The following is a 24,330-nucleotide window of genomic DNA, read 5'->3' as shown; positions in this document are numbered from 1 at the left end:
TGATTGTTTCTTTTGCCCCCAGTGAGGTTAGATAGACATAAAAGCAGTACTTTACACTCATAAAAATAATCCAGAAAAAAACCCTGGCTTTAAGATCCAGAAAAAAAAAAAAAAAGTCAGACAAAATGAGTCGAAGGTACAATTGCAAGATACCTCAAGACATCTGCATCCGAGTCCCGACTTGCGGCTGAGAATCCACCCCGCTGCAGGTGCCACCAGCCGTGAGGAACGTGGTCGAGCAGCGCCTCCTTCTGTGGGCATGTCTGGTCTAGCTTGAAGTCTGCTCTTTGAGGGTCTGTCCACAGGAAAGGTCTGATCTATTTTTCCCTTCCATAACCTACCCTATCCTCTGGCTCATCTCTGAGAAGTTAGCCTTGGTTCTCAAACCTGCAAGCCAGGAAAGGTGCTTAATTAGGGATCTCTATTTGGATGTGTGTTGTCAGACACTTGTAGCCAGACAAACCAGCCTTTTGGGTTTGGTGTGTTTTCTTGCCCAGACTTTCATCTGGCCTCAGATAAATCCAGGGTAACTTCAGATTTTTTTATTTAGGTTCTGTTAAAGTGTACATAGAACAAAAATTTTATGCATTCTGGAAAATGTGTGTAGCTGCACTTGGCAGTTACTGTAGAAAGTTAGCTAAAATAGGATAACTTACCAATTGCAGGTATTAAGTAGGGCGTTTCCTTAAGATTATCAGAGACACTGAGTTTATGTATGTATTTATACCTGCAGTCCACATCTGGGTTGAGGTCTTTGGAGCCTACTGCTGCAAAAGCAAATCTGTCATGGAACTGACTTGACCGAGTCTCTTATTTAGACCACAATGCTTTTGGAGAAATAACATGCAGCTTTATTTCTTTACTCTAGAATTACAAGTCCTTTTTCCCAGGAGGCTCCCCTTGCACTGACTGGAGAGCTGTTTCTACCTGCCACTTTTACCATGCATGGTTGGTTTGACTTGCTCTTGTTGGCCTTTGTCAGGTTTTACTTTGAATCAGATTATGTCTATGATGTCACTTCCCTTCCGGCCTCTCCGTGGCCCCACAGCTAACCAGCGAACACCCCACCAAAGCCACAGTTTGCTGGGGTTTCTGGGCCTCTATTTTTAGTTTTTCTACAGTGTTGAAGCTGTTCACACTTTAACACAAAATAATTCTTCTGGGATGATCTTGGTCCAAAGTTGACAAGCTTATCTTTCATCCTTCCTAAGATCACATTCAAGTGGAAAGGGCTGGAAGCGTACTTGAAAACATACAACAATTTAACATTCTCCTTTATAATAAGCATTGTTATAACACTGATAGTTTAAAAGAGATTCACTTAAACTTTTTTTTTTTTTTTTAATGGAAATGGAAGTGGACTTTGTAGACCCCACAGCACTTCATTTTTTCTTAGTGTTATCTCTCAATCAAGGGTGTATTATGGCATAGCCTCATTTCTTATCCATCCTACCTTTTCCCAGCAGTACAGTGTGCACCCTCTCCAGCATACCACAGCTTGTACAGAATGCAGCACCCTAGGTTTAACATTTGTGATTTTCCTGGTTTTCTGCTGCATTATTGGACAGTCCTGTCCACAGCATGTGCCACCTAACAGCCATCAGTGTAACTGCCTTCAAATGCTGCAAAGCAAGGGTGACTTATTTGACAGTTCTTTAAAGAGTATATACAGATGGCAGCTGTATTGATACCTACAGGGCTAAACTGAGCAACAGGAGCTGTAACTCAGCACAGCATGCACGGTATATTACAGATGTGAATGATACCTCGAGATTTCATGTTTCACTGTCCATCTCATAGCATCAAGAATACCTGTGGGGAAAAAATTCACTATAAAGATAACACTGTCTCCACTGTTGGAAGAAGGTGATTAAAGTTATTCCTCTTCCTATGGTGGTGGGGGAAGAAAGCTAAAACTTATCTTCTCAGACACCTTTGACATCGTCATTCAGTCTTGCAATGATGTCAGCAAAGTCCATTAAAATAATGAAGTCAGAATAGTTTTAGAAGAAAGAAGAAAGCATTTGGCAGGAAAAAAAAAACTTTACTGTGGTTTTTAGAATGAACCATCAGTAAAAGGGTACAGGGGTTTTATTCTTCATAAACCCTGTCCTTTACTACTTGGAAAAGAGCAGAAAATTTAAACCAGATACAGAATTTCATAGGAGAAAAACTTCTGCTTCAGAGCTAACAAATGGTTGTTAAAATAAGTATTACCACTAGATGACAGCAAATACTCGTTTTCTGTGACATTTTCTTTGCTAGGAGCAGCTCAATGACCAGCAGCCAGTAGCATACTGCTTTACAGTCCTAACTTTGAAGAGTTGTCCTCTGAGATACGAAGCTTTCTGATGTTCTTGTTTGCAAATCAGAACTCCAGAAACCGTGCCATTTTTTATTTTTCCTCACCTTCCTTCAGTTCCTCTAAGGAAAATGCCTATTCCACAGGGATGCTTTCAGGAACGAGCAGCAGAATTTTTACACAGAAGCAAGTAGAAACACTATGATTAAGAAGTTTTGTTTACTCAGGCTATTATTTATGAGCAACCTGATCTAGCTGAATATGTCTCAGCTCACTACAGGGTGGCTGGACTGGGCCCTTTGAACCCGAACTGTTCTGTGATTCTATGATTATGACTGCATCCTTCTGGAAAATACATTTTTAATATCATATTGACACAGCCTTTGTTCAGGTAACCCCAAACACATCGATGGCAGCCATATCAGTGTAAGGAAGGCATCAGAGTTTCTCAGAAAAAAGCAACTTGAAATGGTTAATACCAAAGTTCAGATTGTAGAGGAACAGGGACTTCATTGTAGCCAACTAGCCATTCCATTAATAAATTATGGCATTGCCTAATTTATGGCATTCCCTAATGCCAGCATTAGGGAAGGAACTGCCATAAAATATATATAAATATAATATATAAATATAAATATATAGAAACCACGGAAAGCCTGAGAATAGTCATGTAGGAATTAAGGCTTCTCTCCATAAAAAGGCGGCTGGATCACTAGCCCAACTGAAGTGCATCTACACCAATGCAAGGAGCATGGGCAGCACACAGGAGAAGCTGGGAGCCATTGCACAGCAGGAAAACGATGACCTAGTTGCCGTCATGGAAACAAGGTGGGATGACTTGCACAACTGGAGTGCTGCAGTGGATGGCTATAAACTCTTCAGAAGGGATGGGCAAGGACGGGGAGGCTGTGGGGGAGCCCTGTATGTTAGTGTTGTGGCAGCCGCTTGCTCACTCCCCCTCACCCAGAGAGATGGGGAGGAGAATTGGAAAGGAATGTAAAACTCGAGGGTTAAGGTAAGAACAATTTAATAATTGAAATAATATATATTTTTTCTAATATAATACATAAATATAAATATATATAAATATTATGTGTATATATGTATATATAAAAGGTATACGTAGAAGAAAAGCTTTTTTAAGAAACAAAAAACTGTAGAAAAAGGGTTTATTGTAAGGTCAGCACAAATCTGGCAACAGGAACAGTCAACCATAAAGATACAACGTGCTCTACTTGCCTTCTGAAAAAAAGGAGGTGTTCCCAGCAGAGGAAGTGTGCCCATAAGGCAGTTTATTAACTAGGAAAGTAAAGTTAATTCTTAGGAAAGCAGAGCAAATTAACCCAAGCAGATTTGCCTCACACTTGGATTTTTGAAAAATAGGTTTTTTTAATAAAACTGAATTCAAAATGTGTATTTTTAAAGTTTTTAATCTCGGATTTCCCCCCTCCCCAAAGCCTGTTCATATACGAGTCTATCCATTCCTCAGCACTGTCAACTAATCAGTCTGATTAGGATAAATCATCATATTTATCTAAATATGCTAAATACAGCTAAAATAAGGAACTAATGAATATCAACATTCAGATAATTTTAAAAGGTATGTGTAACACATGTGACTTTCCTGGAAAGTATCTTAGGGGAAAATATGGAAATGTCTAAGTGAAATTACGTTTGAAACCCCAAGGACTTCAATCCATAAAACCCAGAAACACTTCAGAATTAGCAACGAATGTGGGCAGTCATTGCTTATAAAATAGGGTGACACAGCAGGTATTTCCAGGGAGGGAGCAAGAGCAGAAGAAAACACTGCAGTCAGAAATAACTGCTGCCTCTGAGCGCTGGCACATTTATAATAATGTACTGATACTGGCCTTAGCTTACTCCCTAAAAAGCAAGAGAGGAAACTGTGCTAATGAAATTCCTAGAATTGGCTGAAGGTCACTGCCCCAGGAGGGGAAAATCCCTATGCTGGCAACGGGACAACCGCTCTTTTTACTCAGCGCAAAATCCACATCCTGCACAAGATGTTGTGGACATTACTGTAACACATATTGTCCCTCAGGACTGCTGAAGAATTTTTTAGGTATTTAATTGCTGTAAGTCAAAAGGAAAAAATACGAAAACCATGATTTTATGACTCGATTCTCTTGCACTTGAGGGTCCCAAACTGGTTTACAGAACTATTGTACACAACCAGTAATTCGACGATGCCAGGAAGCAATTCCTAACTGATGGGTGGCTCACCTTAGACTAAGGACTTGAAATGCCTCATGGGAAACACTCAGCCTCGCAGCACACAGCAGCGCAATCCCCTCCTCTACCAAAGGATTTGCCAGGAACAGTTCTCAAAACAAGAAATTCCCTGTCCAAAGCCATGCAGCTGCATTCTGGCCTTCACAGGAAAATATTTGACTGCCATGACATTGCACAGCAGTTGGCGCCTCACCTGAATGATAAGCACTGATTTGTAATGGACAAAGGTTTCTCTGACCCCTCAGCTGATGGTGAGTGAGGCACAGGGACTGTCACTTTCCTCGTCCAGAGAAGAGGGAATAAGTTGCTTTACTAGAAGAAGTAGCGCAAGTAGAAGCCTTAAGGGCTTAATGAAACTGTTGCACATTTTTATGTTTAGAAATTCTGAGAGTCCTTTTTATGTATGTGCAGAAGATACGCAAGCACTTTCTTTTCCCTGGCGTGTGCCATCCCTTGCATACCCACAAGTCTTACAGCTCGGTTAAAGGTTTGCATACGGAAAAGACTCAGACCCTGGGAGATGGCACAAAGTACAGACAGAAATTTATTAGGGATCAGTCTTACCCAGACCTGAGACCTTGGAGCAAGTGTGAATTACATGTGGGGCATACATCCAGGGTGTAAAATGTGAGACAGGCAAGGGAGATGTGCCCATGGGTGAGTGCTGTGTGCTCGGGAAGGAGAGAAAGAATCTGATATGAAAGGCAACACAGCGTGTGCAATGCAGTGCGCCCAGGCAGAAGAGAGCAGGTGCTTACAACCAGCATTGCGTCCCAGCGTCACAGCTGATGCCCAGCTGTGTAAGGTTCCCTGTTACCATCTACTCCAACAGGCCTCACGAACATGGCTGCAGGGAGGGCTCCACATCTGCAAATAGACCCCTTGCTCACCTCCACCGCTGCAGGCATCCCAGGCAGCAGGTTGGGACCGGCAGACCCCAAGTGCTACCCTGTGCCAGTGCTGTGCTCCCAGAGCCCGGAGTAAGCACAGAGGTGCTTTGCTTCACCGCTATGTGACATGCCAGGCTCAAGGTAAAGTCTGTGACCACACTAGTGTGGTGCCCACCGCACTCAGCTCTGGTTAACCCACTCTGTGGGAAAAAAAACTCTCCAGGCAGAGCGCCTGACCAACACAGCCATCTTGGGTGGAAAACCCAAGTTATTTAGCGAGGCAGCAATGCAGAGTCTGAGCTTGGCTGAGTGCCAATACAGCCTCCATAGAAACTCAGGAGCAAAGAGGAAAGGAGGAGAGAAGAATCCACCATGTCTCCCTGACACTCCACAGTTAGGGGGTATGACCCACACTGAACACCACAGCGGCTGAAGCAGGGGAGATGAAGGCTGAAGCTCCCTTTCAGAAAAAACGGGTTTCAGGAGTAGGTGAAAATCACGTAATTAGCAGTTATTCAGTTGTATGGGCTAAATTAACGTTTTGCAATGGGTGGACACTGTCCTTGTTATTGGGCAAAATGAGTATTCTGGGAATGGGTACTCTGAAAGGACAATCTTGGAAAGCTAGCCAGGGTAAATGGGAAATCAGCAGTCCTTCAGATACAGGACAAACAATTTGCCCCATGATTAAGCCTACAAATATACTACAGATAGCCCCACCCCTGCCAATAGTTAATATTATCCACTAATATTCATCGGCATAAGCTACCTGCTCCTGCTATAAAACCTGGGACAGAATTAATCAAACAAACTAAGCAACAGGGTATTTTAGAAAAGGAAGAAACATTCACCATATAACAGCCTAGGATGGCCAGTTAAAAAAACCAACTGTTCTTTATAAACATGGATATAAAAATGCTGGCCTTTCCAACATCATGATATAGTCAACATGACAAATTGATGTGCTTTCTGGTGAATGGGTTATATAAACCCATATAAAACTTATATTCTTTGTGATTACAATACAAGAGCAACACAAACCGAAGTTTGCTTTTACCCAGGCTGTAATATAGCACACCTTTAACTGTCTGTCCCAAGGCTTAAACACAGCTCCACCATTACCCTTACCATGTTAGCTAAACAGCTGGAAACCACCACCCTCCCACCTGAAGTAACTGTTTCTCAATATGCAGCTGATATTTTAACCACAGATTCAGATAAGGAAATTTTTTTGTCAAACTGTTTTTAAGTACCCAATGGACAGGAGGGCAGAAAACTGCCAGGAGAGATATTGTTTCAGCAGAAATACAAAATATTCTGTCACTTTCTAATTACACCAAAAAAACCCTCCACAAACAAACAAACAAACAAACAAAAAAACTGAAAAAAAAGTGTCGTAGACTTTTCACAGGTCCTACAGGTTTTGGAGTCACACGTGCCAGGTGTCTGTATTCCTGCAAGAACCCTGTGTGATTTGCTGAAGAAAAACACATTGTGGAATTGGAAACGAAAACATTGTGAAGCATCCAGTACTTTAGAAGATTACATTTTTACTTACCAATCTACAGCGCCCATCCTCTCTACCACCCCTTTACACTCCTGAATATCAACCACGATGATGGCAACCAGAAGGGCAAGGTAGAAAGGACTGCCCTACTACTGCTGGCTGTAAATTGTGGCCGGAGTCCCTCTGCAAAAGTGTTGCTGGCATTGTGGGCAGGGCTGTGGCACTGGGACGGTCACTCGAGGAAGAGGAATCAAGCTCTGTGCCCCTACTGCTGACAGTTCCAGCTGGTGAGATGTTTCCCCTGGTGCAGCACAGAAAGCTACTGTGCAGCTGTGCGGGGGAAACACTGAGACAGGATTTTTGATATAGCGCAGTCTGGGAACATATCTGTAAGACATGTACATGCCTACAGGGGAAAACATACACACACACAAAAAAAAAATAAACCAAAACGAAAAAAGAGCACCCCAGCCTTGAGGGATGATTATATCAGATGATCTGCAGTTTGGCTGAAATAAATGGTGGTGTGACATATGGGTGGAAGGGGCTACCTGGATGCCAAACTGCTGCTTCTTCCCCACCCCAAGAAAGACCCTGTGTCAATAGGTCACAGTTTCAGAATAAAGTGCAAACCTGCTGTAGCTAGGACGCAGTGCATGGATTTCCCACCTGCGGTGGAAAAGGGACAACAGTGAGAGGGACTCTAATCCCACCTCCCAGTGGGGATCCCAGCATCAGGAGTCTTATGCCAGCTCAAACAGTGGCAAACACCTGCGAGAAGTCTCATATAGGGGCTTCATATCAATAGCAGTATAAAATCCTCTTAAAGCTGAGGTAAATCCCTGCTGAAGCCCTGGAGCTGAAGTTGTGGTTAAATATGCAGCTTGGAGCCCACCAGCTGGCCCTTGTTTCACAACAGAAAAGTTCAGGACGCTGGTGGCACCAAAGGCAGTAGGTCAGCCATAACTTCAGCTTGCATTACACTCAAGACATCCAAGTGTTATGTCCAAGCTTTAGTCTCTTGCGGGAGAACATGGGAACGTTGGCGGTTGGGGCGTAGCTCTGAAACCGGTCTCTTTGGATTGACCTTGCCTGTAGAGCCACTTAGGTATTGAAAATCATCCACTACCCAACTTTACAGCCAATTAGACTCTGCTCTGCTGCTGGTGTCTGGCAACATGTCTATGGTAACGAGACATGACTACAATTGTTTGCCAGCAGAGTATCCACCTTCAATACTATTTGCTTCAAATGCAATATAGATTTTGGACCTGGCAGCATTTGCCATTGTAATGTGATTTGCAGTTGACCAAACTACCAGAAGAGTTCTTGGTTAACCTGTCACACAACTGAGCAGGAGGTGTCTTATATAATTTGCACCTTTAAGAATGGGAGTGATTTTACAATCAGTAGTGGTTGGAGTAATCTTCAATATCATAGAATCCTGGAATAGTTTGGGTTGGAAGGGACCTCTAAAGGTCATCCAGTGCAACCCTCCAATATGCTATACATATATGCTGTATAATGCTAAATGACTGTCTCAAACTAAGTAACAACATAACATCTGTCTGAAATTGGAAAATGCTTATGGGAAAGAGAAATAAAAAATATATACAGTAGTATTACCCTGATTCAGTTAGTGAGGCAGAAACCACCCTTACTCAGTGTCATCAATATGATGGCTGCTCACTAGAAGCTACCCAGAGTACTGCAATGGATGTTATACTGATGTTAAAAATCATTGTATTGTTACATGTAGTAAGTTTGTTATTGATTTGTTATCTTAAAACGCCAATAGTACATATGAACAAACATTAATTCAAGTTAAATCATGCACCAAACTATTGTAAATTGCCATGTCTCCATCATACACATGCTTACTCTCCTGAGTGATGAGTGATGAATTAATGAATGAAGCTCACAGTGCAAAAATGGTTATCAATGGTTAAATGTTGGTCTGAGCCAAGGGACTGATCAAGGAATCGGTGAGCTCCTGCAAAAGCAGAAGGGCCAGGTAAGGGAGGCAAGCAGAGCTGGGCAGGGGCTCTGTGCCCATGGAGCCTGGGGAAGAGTGGGTGAGTGACTGGCTGTAGCTGTTGCAAAGGAAGCTGAACTTAGTGCTACCCACAGAACCCGGAGCATGGTCTTGGGTCTTGGTAAACAGCTGGATGGAGACTACTGGACTGGACAAATAGTTTGCCTTATTCTTAAATCTACATCTTCTATAAAGTATGGCATCAAAGTACATGGAAAGTCTCACCTACCAAGGAGGTATGTTTCATCCACCAACAAGCATCAGCACTGGCCGTCCCTTAACCTGCCAGGCAATTCATTGAAAGTGGGCTTCCAAGGCAGCGCAAAGCAGCAGTCCTCCAGGGACTGCCACGAGTGTTGTTTGGTGGCTACCCCAGTAAACAGAACAGTCTTTCACTCTGACAAACCCCATACTACAGATACTTCTAAAGCATGAACAGGGATTTAAAAGATTTTGAATTTTGCAGTGCTTATCCTGAACTGGCTACTGTAAGTAATGGGGTGTGTGTATGTGTATGATAAAATCAGTCATGCATTTTACATTTTAAAAAATCATCTTGCTGCAACAGAACAGATGACCATAGACACAATGCAGAATACTGCTGTCGGATGCTCCATGAACATGCCAACATTTCTCTTTCAGATTTTTTTTATTTGTAGTAAAAAATACAGAATCAGCACTTGTCATGGTTTAACCACATCAGGCAACTAAGTATAAGTAAGCTCACTCATACCTTACCTTCCCTCCTTGGTGGGATCAGAGAATCAGAGAAAAAGGTGAAACCCATGGGTTGAGATAAGAACAGTTTAATACTTGAAATAAAGTAAAATATTGTAGTAGTAGTAGTAGTAATAATAATAAAAAGGAGACACAGAAAGAGAGAAATGAAATGCAACACAGACAAGTGATGCACAATACAACTGCTCACCACCCACTGACCGATGCCCAGCCAGTCCCCAAGCAGCGATCAGCCCCTCCCGGCCAACTCCCCCAGTTTACATACTGAGCTTGACGTTCCATGGTATGGACTATCCCTTTGGCTAGTTTGGGTCAGCTCTCCTGGCCATGCTCCCTCCCAGCTTCTTGTGCACCTGCTCCCTGGCAGAGCTGGGGAGACTGAAACAGAACAGTTTCTTAAAAAAAAAAAAAAGATTAGTCAGGATGAGTTTGGTACAATGCTCTGGGTGATGCTCTGTTTGTGTTGAGAAAGGAATGTACTCTGAATAATTAGAAAAGATAAGGTGGGCACCTGAAGGAGATAAGGAGACCTTCAAGTCAGGAAATCATTGAACAAAGAAAATTGAAAGGTCTACTCCACCTAGATCCCACCTATTGTGAATGGAATCATTAGGTGTCAAAATCAAATGAGCATGTATGTTAAGATGTTGTGTAACCTCTCATGAAAACTGTATAAAATACCTAACTTTTCACTGAAAACTTTGGAGCTAGTTTGTCCAGTGCAAATCGGCTAGCTCCTCAAGGTTGCATGAAATAAACACCTTTGCTGCTTAAAGACAAAATTTGTCTCTGAGCAGTTACTCTGTGCCGTTTTGGCATCAAAACCGCAAAGTCCCTGACTTAGGGTACGCACTGCTTAGGAACAACTAAGGCATCAGTGTGTTATCAACATTATTGTCATACTAAATCCAAAAAACACAGCACTGCACCAGCTACTAGAAAAAAAAATAACTCTATCCCGGCTGAAACGAGGATAGCACTGTGAATTCTTTTTTAAGAATACTGACTTGATAGGCAAAAAACTTTACAGGAAAAAAAGAAGTCATAGGTTCTTAGATCAACAAAATGCAGTTATATGATATCTGATCTGACGTTCATGCACGTTACATTAAAACAACCTGTTGTATTTTATCTTGTGGCTCCAGGAATATGATTCCAAGGAATATGAACCACAAAGTATATTCTACAAGTATATCCTACTTTGGTTTGAGGACCTCAGGTAAATGAGACTCCAGGGTGCTTCAAATAGTAAATAGTATCTGAAAGAAAATGTCAGCTTTCCACTGCTCTGAGTATGTTTAGACTCAGCTGTAATCTTCAGCTCTGGTGTGACCCCTCCTGACAGACTAAAATCACTTTAATCCGCAAAAAGTCTTTCACACTTGTGATTTAAAACAGCTGACTAATGGTTGTGCTGGTTTTGGCTGGGGCTGCTACTTCATGGTATCTGGTACGGGGCTATGTTTTGGATTTGTGATGAAAACAGTGTTAATAACACAGGGGTGTTTTCCCTACTGCTGAGCAGGGCTGACACAGAGCCAAGGGCTCTTCTGCCTCCCGCCCACCAGCGAGTGGTCTGGGGGTGCACGAGGAGCTGACTCACCAAAGGCATATCCTATGCCATATGATGTATGGTAGCCATACTGTATTATATGGTATCCCGCAGCATATAAAGCTGGGGAAGACGGAAGCAGGGGGGGGGACACACATTCAGAGTGATGGCATTTTTCTTCCCAAGTAACCGTCACATGTGACAGAGCCCTGCTGTCCTGGGGATGGCTGAGCACCTGCCTGCCGGTGGGAACTGGTGAATGAATTCCTTGTGTTGCTTTGCTTGTGTGCACGGCTTTTGCTTTACTTATTAAACCATGTTTATCTCAACCCACAAGTTTTCTATTTTACTCTCCTGATTCTCCCCCCCACCCCACTGCGGGGGTAGTGAGCGAGCGGCTGTGTGGGGCTGAGCCGCAGGCTGGGGTTGAACCACAACGGTGCAGACAAAAAAACAAAAACAAAACCAAAGATAAACACATAGCATTAGAAGTGAAAAGCGAACTAAATACAGAAAGCACAAACCTTCAGGTGATTCTGATAGCTAAAGATTACTTCTAGAGCTGTGAATTCATCTTAGTTCCTAGCACAAAATCCAGAGACAAGCAAACTTCACTTTCTCAAGGGGCAAAAGCTCTCATTCCTTCAGTGAGTAAGTTTTTCCAAAGCATATTTTAGCCCCAACAAACAGAAATCATTTTAATCGACTTTCACATACTCACTTTGAGAAGTCTGTTTACTTTTACGTGCTCTCTTCTGAGGAAAAGAAGGTCCAGATGACAAGTTGGTTTTAAAAAATGGCACCTGCTAACAGTGCCACCAAGAAAACTGTGCAGTTACAGTGAATTAAGCTATTGTAATGTAGACCATGCCTTTCAGCTAGCGCAGTTGAAAACATGATCTTTTCCAGCCATGTATTACTGTTTATCAGCTGAGGTTAATGCTTTCATCAGTCAATGCAAACATGATCTTCAGTGCAGTGTTAGACCAGCCTGATGTTCAGAACAACCTGACCTAACTGGTTTGACCTGGCACTGAAATGGTGTAGGCAGGGCTGGCTGGAGTTCTCCTGCAAGGACGATGCACATCTCCAGGAGAGGAGGAGCACTAGCTATTCACATCACGACAGCTTTTTTTTTTTTTTTTAAATCCCCAAACTGACTGTGTCAGTGCATCCTAAGAAAATGTGCTGAGAGAAGAGGGGGAGGAAGGATCAGCTGGGAGACCCGCTGGTGCAGGAGGCCAGCCATTCCAGGCACAGGCTGCTCTGCTCTGTCCTGCTGCTGCTCACGGGGTTTGGCTCTACACCAGCCAGGCTACTTCACACTGTTGCAACGTTAGAAAGGCATTACATTGTCATACATTGGTAGCAGCCAATTGTAGTGCTAGGGTTTTTTTTAAAAAACAACTTTCCGCGTAAGGAAAGATTCAATGCCGTGATCCTGAGCAACCTGTCAGGAGTTAAAACAAACTTCTGCACTGGACAAAACACAGGGAACTGTAGTATTTCCTGTTGCATTTAACTGAAAATGAAATCATAAAAATATCAATGTCTTGATAATTTTAAGAGTATAAAAATTATTAGCTGCTCATTCCTATTAAAGAGACGTTTCAAACAAGAACAGTGCAGAGGAAGTAATAAAAAGACCAATTAACAAAGTAACTGTGCTTGTAGATGAACAGGCTAGAATTATGAAATTGAAACAGATACAACAGATTAAAATCCTGTTAAGAGAGCAATGTGAAACTAATGGGTATTTCAGACTGTGTGAGTAAGGACAGCAAGACCACTGGGACTCACCATTAAGCTTGCAGACTGGAAGCAGTGCAATAACACTACACTTAGACGCATATTTGTAAGTAAATACCAATGGCAAGTGTTTTACTCATCTCCCAACAAGCAACGCATGTCCTACACTGCTTAATGCTTGATCTGTTTCAGCTGTTCTCCCAAAATTTCCATGGATGTCTGCAGATGCAGGACTGAGACCAAGTTGCATTGGGGCCGCAGTGCCTCAAGCAGGCTGCCTCTGAGAAGCTGCTCGCCCCAACCAGACACGGACTTCCCCTTTGCTCCGCTGGCATGCGCCGGCGGTTGGAAGGACAGGGCCATACATAAGGCATGCAGTATGGCACCGCTGCTGCCCACAACAGGCCAGGAGCTTTGTAGTGAGCGTGCAGAGCTCCAAGGCTAAGGTTCGTCACACCTGGTCTGGCTGACCTTTTCTTGACCTGCCCACAGCTTTGTGTTGCTTGGTTTACCTGTGACAACAGTTCCTCTAACTGACCGGGTGTCTATTGCTAATTTGTTTACTTTTTTATCTTTCTGTTACAACCATCATTTTTTCTAGCTAGCAGTAACAAACTGCCAGTCTGTATAGAATGAGGTATTTATGGCTGTAATGCAATGATGCAGCATAGAGAAACATATGCCTGATACACTATCAGTGGCCTTGAGAAGCAGAGACAAGGATGTGGTGTAGAGGAGTACAGACACATGGTGCTAAGAGACGAGCCACAGGCTTAACACTGCTATGAACACTTCACACAGCGCCACTGCTATGAACAATTCACCTATGGTCAGCTAAAATGATGCAGACCTGGACATGGACAAAATGAGTTATCATTTGGGCACTTCATAATCTAAAGATAACAGACTTCTTCAACTGCATGAGGCATTTATAAGATGGAAGGCATTTGATGGAAGTGTAAGCAGCAACACATGCAAATATACTAGCCACAATTTTACACTTATGTAACAATCCGTAACACTGATGGCAATCATTTGACTGCAGGAGTATGTAATTTATGCAATCACAAAACACGTATCAATGCGAGAATACGTATTAGTTCTCAAAGTGAAGTTTCAAAATTAAGAGATGCATTACTAAAGGAAACTGTCATAATTATAATGCTCAACAATATACCCATCTCACCGCTCAAATGCCACCAATGCTCCACTGAACAGAAAGGGACATTGGAAGCTGGTTGTTCTTTCTTCTCACCTTGCTTTAGTTTACAGAAAATACTTCTGGAAACTTCTTCAAGCCATCTAAAGGAATGTGAGGAATGTGTCATATCTGCTAATGTATCCACCAGGAGACTGAAAAGCTCCATCTCACTGGACACATGACTTCAGATATTAATCTGAAGCTCCTGGCAGTGAAAGATTAACCATGTTTCTTTTCTCAGCTCTTCAGAAACAAAGTCCGAATTCATTTATTAGTAGAAGCAAAAAGACATTAGTAAAGACCGCTGATAAGGGAATGGCCTCCTTTCTTCTGTTTCTTTAGTTTGATTCACCTTTTACCCTAAAGCAAATGTTAGGTATGTGACAAGTAGTACCTCTAGTACTGAAAACAAGTTTCTACTTATCCAGACACACCAGCAAGCACCCATCTAGCACTGTAGCTAAGAGTCCGTTCTTCAGAGTATCTGCTGCATGTCCTAGAATTATGTTTTGAAACATTTTTAATTCCACCTTACCTTCCTGCATTCACTCACTGTGCAATCACCCAACTGTAATCAGCACAAAGCTAAAAGGTGAACAATGACTGACTACAGGAGAAGGTACAGGGAAAGAAGCTCACCTCTGAACTGTAAAACTAATGGACACAGAGATAAAAGCTTCAAAGTAAGTTTTTGAAACAGCACCCAAAAGTGTCAGACAACCTTACAAGAAATCACACAGGACAGCCCAGACAATGCTTTGAAATTGTGCTTCCCTGTCCCCCAAATCCTGAAATGGCAAGGTCATGGTCTGGAAATCGGCAAGTTCAGCTACATCTTTCAACGCTTGGGCTATGTGACTGAACACTGCATTTGTGTACTGTCTGCATAATAGCTACATTTCATGTGGTCTCGAGACTGTTATCTAATCTATTTATTTTTAGTTTAATTTATACAGCAGTTTAGTGGTACCTGGGATGAACGTATACATTCAAAAAATCACAAGGCAAGTTGAAAGAGAAGGAAGACAGTTTAATAGTACATACTAAATACTGCAATACGTCTCTGGCAATAATCACTGTTGCTTCATTTCCAGTAGTAAAAGAGAGTTATCTGGAAAAAGCCCAAGACTTCAAACAGGTTTACCATATTGCTACTGTAACATTTAATGTATGCCATAAACAACAGCCTTTTTGCCCATCTGCATTTCTGCATAGGTACATGATGGTACTGACGCAACTTAAGCCAAATCCAAAACGGTAGAATTCTTCATGTGTGATTCTAGACCATGAAACTTTATCTTTCAGCAGTAGGTCAGCTTGGATTCTTAGGAGGACTTCAGGGTTTAACTGTTGTGTAAACCTCCAGAGGAAAAAGGAACTACTATACTTCATGTCATTCAGTCTTTTCTGTCATAAAAAGCTTGCAGAGTTAAGCACAGACTTTTCAACTTTTTTGTCATTTGATGTCAACTGTTTCCTTGTTTCTCAGCCACAGTGGCTATGAATACTTCTTTGATGATCTCCTTATCCAAGTTCCTGCCTGTAAAGAGAAATAAATTAGCTAGCTATATTTTACTGTGTATTACCAAAAAATGCAAGCAAGTGGCGATTTACCATTCTTCTCTACAAAGAAAATGCTTGTGATACCAGTAAGTGTGAACAGCAGTTATTGCAATTAAGCTGCAGGCAACAAGGTAACTTTAGATTTCACAGGCAACAACAGACTTCAAGTTGCACAAGGGAAAGGAAGAAAAATTGGGGTTTTTTGGTCGTAAAAACATTTTGCAAAGCAGAGAGTAACAAGTTTGAAACAGAAATTCATAACCTCAGCATTACAAACTCTTCAGAAACAAAACAAATTTTATACATTTTAATGGCAATAATCACCTTCCTTGCAGTTACTGAATATTTGATCAAACATTCAAATAATTTCCATCAGCATATTTATAATTATGGACTTTATGAATAATTAGTTGTTTGGGTTTTTTTTTTACTTTTATGTCACTAAAAGGGATAATGCAGATTCCACTCAGCTGGAATATAAAACTGCAGAAGGTCTTGATGGATAAACCTTTAACTGAACGTTACACTGAACATACTCACTGGTCTTATTCCGGCCTATTTGGGCCAGTTGCTTTTCACTGGGTAAGTCACAGCATGGCCTGCAGAAAGATCCGCTTCTTAAAGTCAAACAAGGAAATAGGTAATTTCCTCTTACCTATTAGGACCAGTCTATTTGTTCTCTCTTCATCTTCTTTCCAGGCTACTGTGGTCTCCTCGAGATCATAGAGCTCATGGACACCTTGGACTATCACTTGATGAGATTTGCCTTGAATAGATACCAGTCCCTTATCAGAAAAATAACTGTTAGGATATATAAACAAACCTTTAAAAATTAAGTATGTAAAAAGAGGAAAAAAACCTTCGAAACTAGGCCAAACAGGGAAAAATGTTTCTGGCAACTATGGACCAACTAGTCAAAACAACCATGCAGTATTACCACTTTATTCATAACATCCATTCTCACCTATCTTTATTCTGTTAAAGACTAGCAATTACACTTTGCCGTACTCTGCTTGCTGTTTTTCATTTGGTCAGTATCTAGCATGTTCGAGCAAAAATAAAATGTCATCAGCTATTATGTCACTTTGAACATATATATATATATGGTTCATGACGTATGAGTCCACGAAAGATCAATTGCCAGCAAAGATAATGTAAAATGAGGAAAAAAGTTTTATTTCAGACTATTCTGATTAGGCACTCATGCTCAGTATATTCACTGTTCTGAAACAGAATCTGTGAATACTGGAGAACAAACAAACATTTCTGAAGTAAAATGACTAGCAAGAGAATTAAAAGTGATCACTGTTAAAGTAAGCCCATTAAACCACATACCAAAAGTCGTATTAAAAATGTTTTTATTACTTTGTGTAAAACTTTATAAAATATTCTAGTGCAACACATTCTGTAAAAAGTTGTCTTATACTTCCCTAAAGGGGAAAAAAAAAGTGTTTAAGAAAAACCCTTACAAATATTTAATGAAAAAAGGTCTGCATTTGACATGTTAGCTGGAATTCTCTGACTATTACTACCAAAAGTATTATGACTGCAGGTAGGATATATAAAATAAATATAAAAGCAACAAACTTTGGAATCCATTCTATAATTACCTGGGGTTCATTTGCTTTGGTGTATTTGTCTGTGACTGAGGGCCAGCTCACAGCTTATAGCAAACCTCAGATCTCCTAAAGAATTACTTTGATTCCAATGCTCAATACAACAAAGATGCACTTGTACATAGCAGCACTGTTTTCAGACAGCTTACGACGTATCAGTGACTATTTTCTTCTATTTGTCAGACAGGGGAAGACAAGGATATTCTCATTTTGTTGCTGAAAGAGCAAGAATACAACCTTTCTTTCGATGAATTAAAGTAATGATGTCACTATCCATGATGCACAAGCGTTTTCAGAAAACGAACCGCAGCATATTTTGTATTTCTTACAGCCTACCAAATGACAGACTTGGTTCTCATTTTTTAACAATTAACTCTGCTGCTTGGTATAAGGAAAATCAAAATATATCCTAAACTATCACCTATACCCTTCTCAAAACCATGCAACTGAAAAACATAGGAAGTGCCCATGAAGATTAATACTTATGGGATGCATCTTTAAATTAGTTTAACAATATTGTCAAGTGTAGACCACAACCAGTACTGCACTGCTGTTACGTGAACCTCAACTTCTGCGTATTATGCCAACAATTACAATTACTGATAGCAGTCTATAGTATCCAGCCTATAGTGCTCAATCCCTAGAGAAGGAGACATCTATGTGAGATGGATGGAATCTTTCAAAGCAATGTAGGTGAAAAAGTAATTTAACTATGCCCTTACGATTAATTCTGCCACTGATGTTTGTGACTGTACATCTTCCTCGTCTAATCAAAACAAGTAGGGTCAATGTCTGCTTCTCTGTCAGCTACCTCCTTTTGAGTTGTTCCACCAACCAGCAGGTAACTGCCCCTACACAGAACAATAACAAACTGCTCCTCTCCATTTTGTCTGCTCTGCTAGTGATCCAGTAGTGCCCTTGATAGATCTGTAGCTGACAGAACACGAGTTTTTTTACGCGTAAAAAAGGAAAAGCACAAAACAAAGAAGTTGGTCATTTCTGACTAACCTTCAGTCTTATGATGTCCGCGGTACGCCCAGTTTTATCTTTCACATTCTTCTCCCACAGAAGAGTCTATGAACAGGAAAAATGTTTTCATAAACAGAATGGCATGGGATGATTTTGTAATGATTTTTCAGTTGACAGTGCTGTATTACTTACCTGAATGAAGAGATTCAAGTTTTCTTCTTTTATATTTCCTGGAACTTCAAATGTTACTGTAATTATACCCTGCAAATGGAAAGACACACTTACTATTACCAAAATTAATAAATATTTCATTATATTCATTTCAAAAAGCATTCTTTATAACTTGACCTCATAAAAAAGCAAGTATATATCCACATCAAAACCTGAAAAAAAAAAAATCTCCATTTCTGTTCTGCTCTTGATTTGCCACATTATGGTATACTTTTTGGTTCTGTTTGGGTGTGCACTTAAGGGGCATATGCAGTACTTTGAATAGTTGGGATCAGCTTCTACCATGTATTTCTTTGCTGTAGCTGATGTTTGTTCTCAAAGAAAGCCTAAGAATTTTAATTCTTACATGCTAGTAAGCTCAATCTTTCAAATCTGTTTAAGAATGCAATTTTCTCGGCTTACTGATCTTTGTCACAATTTCTAATCTTCAACACAATTCTATTAGACAAAAATTAATCAAGATATTTTTCACCTATCTGTACTTGCCTGTTATGAAAAATTTCCAAAAATAACGATGTCTGAATATGTTTTATTCCAAAGCAACCACCAGCTTACTGCTTAGAACCAATTATTATAAAAAATGAAGATGCAAATAAATGTGTAGTTTAAAACCAGTAATTTATTTTAAAATAAAGGAAATAATGTGTCTTAAACCTATTTTTGTCACCATAATGTCTCAGTGGCACAGAAGAACATACAGGGAATTACTTTTCATACAACCTAAATTCTTTCAAATGATTACTGCTTTCAGATGACTAGTCTAACTTAAAAAAAAAAAAAGCAACAAGCTTCAAATCTAAACATTTAGCTAATTACCAAGTAAACTCACCAAAACACCCAAAAGCTAATACTTTGAGCAGCTTCAAAACAACACAGAAAAAGTTCAGTGCTTCATGCATAGTGCAGTATTGCTTCTGTTGATCCCCACAAAGATAATAAGCACCCTTTACCCTCCAACCAGGGCTTGCACCCTACTGCAAGAGGTGTTCTGCTCTCATTTATCATTATCATCTGTCTGAACAACGATCTTAAAAATATGGGTGCTGAACTGAACAGTGATAGTAACAATGAATTCTCACTGTTTCCTACTGGTCGAATGGCTCCACACTACAAAACCAACAATAATTTTCTTAATAATACAAGCATGCTATAACTCTCATAACATTCAGAAGGCTTCTACTTTATTTTTTCTACTTTAGAAATCTACTGAGACTTTTATTACTGTAACTGAACATATTTAATATGAACACAAATGTTAAACAAAAACCTATGATCTTAAGATTCTGATTGCAATTATAGTTAAGCATGCAAATGAGTCTTTAGTTCCAAAAGGAGATTATAACTGCCTTTTGCTGTTTTCAAGACTAGCAACTTCACAGTCAAGATCTGCAGTTCAAAAAGAAAAATACAGGCATTGTATGCGTGATATTTTAACTTGAAAATTAAATTTAATCATGCAACTTTATAAAAGGAAAGCACGCTTTTATAAGCTATTGTATAATACATATTACATAAAATATATTTAATAAATAATACAAATTTTATGCACATAGATTTATTTTAAAATATTTATATAACAAGTAATACATCTTTTATACATGTAAATTTATTTTTGCACCCCTGAGGGGACTGTTTGAACCACACCCAGTTGGGAATACCCCAAAGAGAACTGTGACCCAAAATTTATCCACAGAGCAGAGTATCTGTATATGGACAGGGGCCTGTGGGTAACACACAGAACAGTGACAATATCACTAACAAGGAAAAAGTAGCAGCAAGCTACCACACAAAACTACAGGCCCCCGTAAAAAAAATCTCAGTGTCTTTGTTCTAAGCCCCCTTTAAGTATTGCAAGGCCATGTCTCCCTGGAGCCTTCTCCAGGCTGAACAACCCCAACTCTCTCAGCCTGTCCTCACAGGAGAGGTGTTCCAACCCCGACTGTTGTTTGCCCTCCATGTCTGTGTCTCTCTTGCACTGGGGGCCCCAGCGCTGGGTGCAGAACTCCAGGCGGGGTCTCATGAGAGCCAAGTGCATTATTGCAATGACTTGGGGAATCCTGAAGGAGCTGTGGTTCCAGTACTAGAAATCTGTGATCGCATATTCTGGTTTGAGTGATGTACCTATTACACATGTGGGGATGTGTGAAGACATGTATAAACTGTTGGAAAAAGCAGGGACATGTGAAAGCCTGACTGGGACAGGAAGATGACTGGGAAGACACAGGACGATTCCAGCTTCAAGCCCATGTGCCCGTGGCAGGGGGTCTTAACAGTTCCTTGGGCAGCATCCATGAAAATTAGCCCAAGAGTTGCAAAAGGGATACAACTACCACCTGTAAAACACTGGGAAGTGCGCTGCTCTGCTGTGGGGTTATGCCAGAGCTTATCATATAACTCAAATGGAGCCTCAGAAAGATCGAGACCACTTAGAATCTATCACCATCAGACTGACTGTCACTGTTAAGACTAGTGGACTGCTACAAGATACAACAGCAAATGTGCAGCAAAAATGACAAAACTTGTATCAGAACTGAGCAGCTGGTAACACTGAGGTGGCCAAAGGGAAAGCTGTGCGATAAGCCACCCAATCTACTATTGAAAAGTAAGAGAGTTTAAAATTACAAGAGTCCTGCTGTTAGGCAGCCCAAGTTACAGTGCAGCAAAAATGGAAGACCGCTCCCCAAAGTGCAACCACTCTGCAACTTTTTACTTGAAGTAATTAAAGCAATGCATGACACCTACAGCTGCTGCCCACAGAAGTCACATCTGCAGTGCCTGTGGTGCTGGAAAGCTATAGGAAGGCAACTGCATAAGTAGGAAACTCTGGGATTTACTGATGGAGCAGTATGCTGAGCTCAGTCCTTCCAATCCCACAAACAAGACTCCCATGGAGGGACTGGGAAAAAGTGAAAACCAACTATGGTCACTTTTAACTCCTGCTATGTTTACAGGCAAGGAATAAGGGACTCCAAAAAGGCTGATGCCACAGACCAAAAGCTCTGACAGCTAGGCACAGTCACTACTGCCACTCTGGTATTGCCCAATAACCTGGTGGGACATCCTAATGACTAAGGGGTGACCAGAGTATCACACCTGAACATGCCCAAGGCAAGTGTGTGATCAGCCTCACAGCAAAGCATGACAAAACTGGAGTTGTGAAAGAGTCATCAGGGGATGAGAAAATCTTGATGCTCCCTCCCCACAAACTGGGACTTGGAAAGGGAAAAAGAAGTCCTTCAAAGATCTACACCTGGGAGCAAAGGAATAACAAGCTCAGGAGAAAGGTCAGAGCTCAGTTAATATGGTTAAAGGATGTGCAGCAAGCTCTGTGAAATTCAAGTCATCCGATGCGTCACCTTACTTCCCAAATGGGGAAACACCCATGTTGTATCAAGTCAACACCAGTCACCACACGTTTCAGTTCTGGATGGAAGTACAGCTGTTGAACTCAGAAACCAAGTGGCTATCAATAGTGCTGTTACTCTGTGGTTTTACTGGTTTGTTTGCTTGAACATTTGCTTCTGTACTAAGGCATGGTGAGTAGACTAAACAGCCAGGTGCCTTGGTTTGGTGTTTTGCAGGAACAAGGCCTGAATTTTGCAGGAAGCAATGCTATCCTTACTAATCTACACAAAAGGGTGGAGTCTACAATGGAAATACGTAAATTCAAACCTTTATGATACTAACCTCCATCATCCACTTGGCAGGAGATGGAGTTTAAATACAACAATTTTTAACATACATATTCTGACTGCGACAATATTAACCCCTACAGTCTAACTCTCAGTGGCAAGGAGTAGAATACGTACAATGCGTACATTCAGTTTCTGATGCTATTAAGGGTGGATGCTATAACCAATAGATGTTCATACAGCTCTTTAAGTACGTGTAAGCTTACGAGGCTTATGTAGCAGGGGGCTGCAGTACTGATGGTGTGGAAGGAGGCCATCAGCTGCCTTGTGTGTGTGTCTCAACCTGCTCCAGCCACCTCTGAAACTATAAATAGAAGTGTAAATAAATAAAAAAAAAATATCCCACACATCTTCAGGCAGAGAAACACAGGGCACCCTGTTAGAGACATACCTCCAGCCACTTGGGACTAAAGACTCTTTGGAAGATGCATGCCGTAATGCCAAAGGGGGTGCACACACCCCTGAGAGACTACAGCTTGTTGTTTACCCACAGACCAGGGGCACTCCACAGGTACTAAGGGCCCTGCATGAACCGCAGGGAAGGAACAGAGCAGTAAAGGGATAGAAAATCATTACACAACTACCCCCAACTTCCTATGTCACCTGTAGCATTTCTGGGAGACCTTGGATGGACCAAGTGTCACCCACTGAAAAAAATAGGGGAAGTTGGAGGAGAGAGAAGAAGAGGTGTTCGTTTAAGTGTTTCTGTAATCATTTCGTATTTCTTTTTTGCAGAACTCAAATCAGTATTTCTATGTTTTGTTGCCTGGCAATAAATTCAGAAATTCCCTGACTTCAGACTGTTCTGCTTTTGAGAAGGGTGTAAGCAGAAAAACATACTGCGATCATAACATTTGCAGAACAAACAAACAAGAAAAAAGGAAAATTAAAAGAAAGCCTTTCTAGTAAAACCTGTATATCATGGATTAGACAGGTGCTTACAAGTAGCAACTGGCATAGAACCGTTTATATTCTGCAAGGATGATGGACCAGATCTTTTTTCCTTAAATTAATCTTTGAAATTAGATATGCTGATTAAAAAAAACCTGTATATAGTCAAATAAAAGCAACAAAGGCAGAAATGCTATTTGCAGTTGCACACAGGGAGAGAAAAGATTCTTCCCTGACATAAACACACATCAGGTTTAGTATCAGGATGAGGGGAAATATATTTTAGAGTTTAATTTGACATACTAAAAATCAACATCAACAGAACCAGTTCTTTGGGTTTTTTTAGCATACACGTACTTACAGGACCAATACTTAGTTTATAGGGCAGAATCTACTTCACTCTTAAAAGTTAAATTGGTTTCACAAGAAACAGTAACAACGGGAAGCACCCACAGAACAGAAAACCACATGTTTAACTACTCGGTGAAGTTTTATTACAGCTTTAAAGAATGCGAAGTCATGAATAATATCTCCCTGGTATCTACATAGACAACATTTGGACAGAGAATCTACAAGATAAAAGACTGGCTACAGATTTAGGACTTGATTCTGCAAATACTAAAAAGAGTACTGCTATTTGTCTGTTTCAGTAACAACTCTCCATATGAATCAATGAATGATGGGACTTTCTGGAACAATGGAAGCCTATACACTTTTTTTGGAAGCAAGACTTAATATATCCATTTAGAACCTATGTACAACAAAGCACGTTCCTGTAAGTATTCTACATAATCTTCCAAAGATCTTAAAACACACTACTCCCTAACTGAAACCTTCTGAAAAACGTGATTAGCATGCAATGCCTGCAATTACCCTGAACAACCTTGTTGTTACAAAAATACTGAAGCAGTATTTTCAGTAATTACCTTATCTAGATGTTCATGTGTTGTCTTTACATGCTCAAGCTTCTTCTGCAAACTGAAAATGAGTAAAGTTAAATGCTGCATTTCAGTAGGACAGACAAAATGTTATTTTGAAATATAAATAAACTCTTCAGTAATGCAGAGCAAAACTAAAATATCGAAGATAGGCTATATATTCAGAATAAGCTTCAATTGTTAATTCAGATTTAATCTCA

General features: G+C 40.7%; 1 protein-coding gene across 7 annotated transcripts in view; it reads right to left on the bottom strand.

The window, feature by feature from the left end:
• Positions 1-15,239: 15,239 nt before the first annotated feature.
• ZNG1A (Zn regulated GTPase metalloprotein activator 1A) overlaps positions 15,240-24,330 on the bottom strand; it is a 29,047-nt gene continuing 19,956 nt past the window's right edge. For 4 of the 7 annotated variants that reach the window (XM_055790778.1, XM_055790779.1, XM_055790783.1 and 1 more), the window contains 5 exons: positions 24,119-24,170; positions 18,571-18,639; positions 18,418-18,483; positions 16,449-16,578; positions 15,240-15,770 (listed from right to left, as the gene is read on the bottom strand). In XM_055790778.1, coding sequence (XP_055646753.1) covers positions 15,697-15,770; positions 16,449-16,578; positions 18,418-18,483; positions 18,571-18,639; positions 24,119-24,170 — 391 coding nt within the window. In that variant the 3' untranslated portion in view covers positions 15,240-15,696. The other 3 variants (XR_008744776.1, XM_055790781.1, XM_055790780.1) reach the window with 3 other exon arrangements.

Source organism: Falco peregrinus, chromosome Z (genome assembly GCF_023634155.1).
Source record: "Falco peregrinus isolate bFalPer1 chromosome Z, bFalPer1.pri, whole genome shotgun sequence".
In the NCBI taxonomy this organism is placed as follows: Eukaryota; Metazoa; Chordata; class Aves; order Falconiformes; family Falconidae; genus Falco; species Falco peregrinus.
Note: the sequence above shows the minus strand (reverse complement) of the source record. Positions and strands in the feature narration are given on the sequence as shown.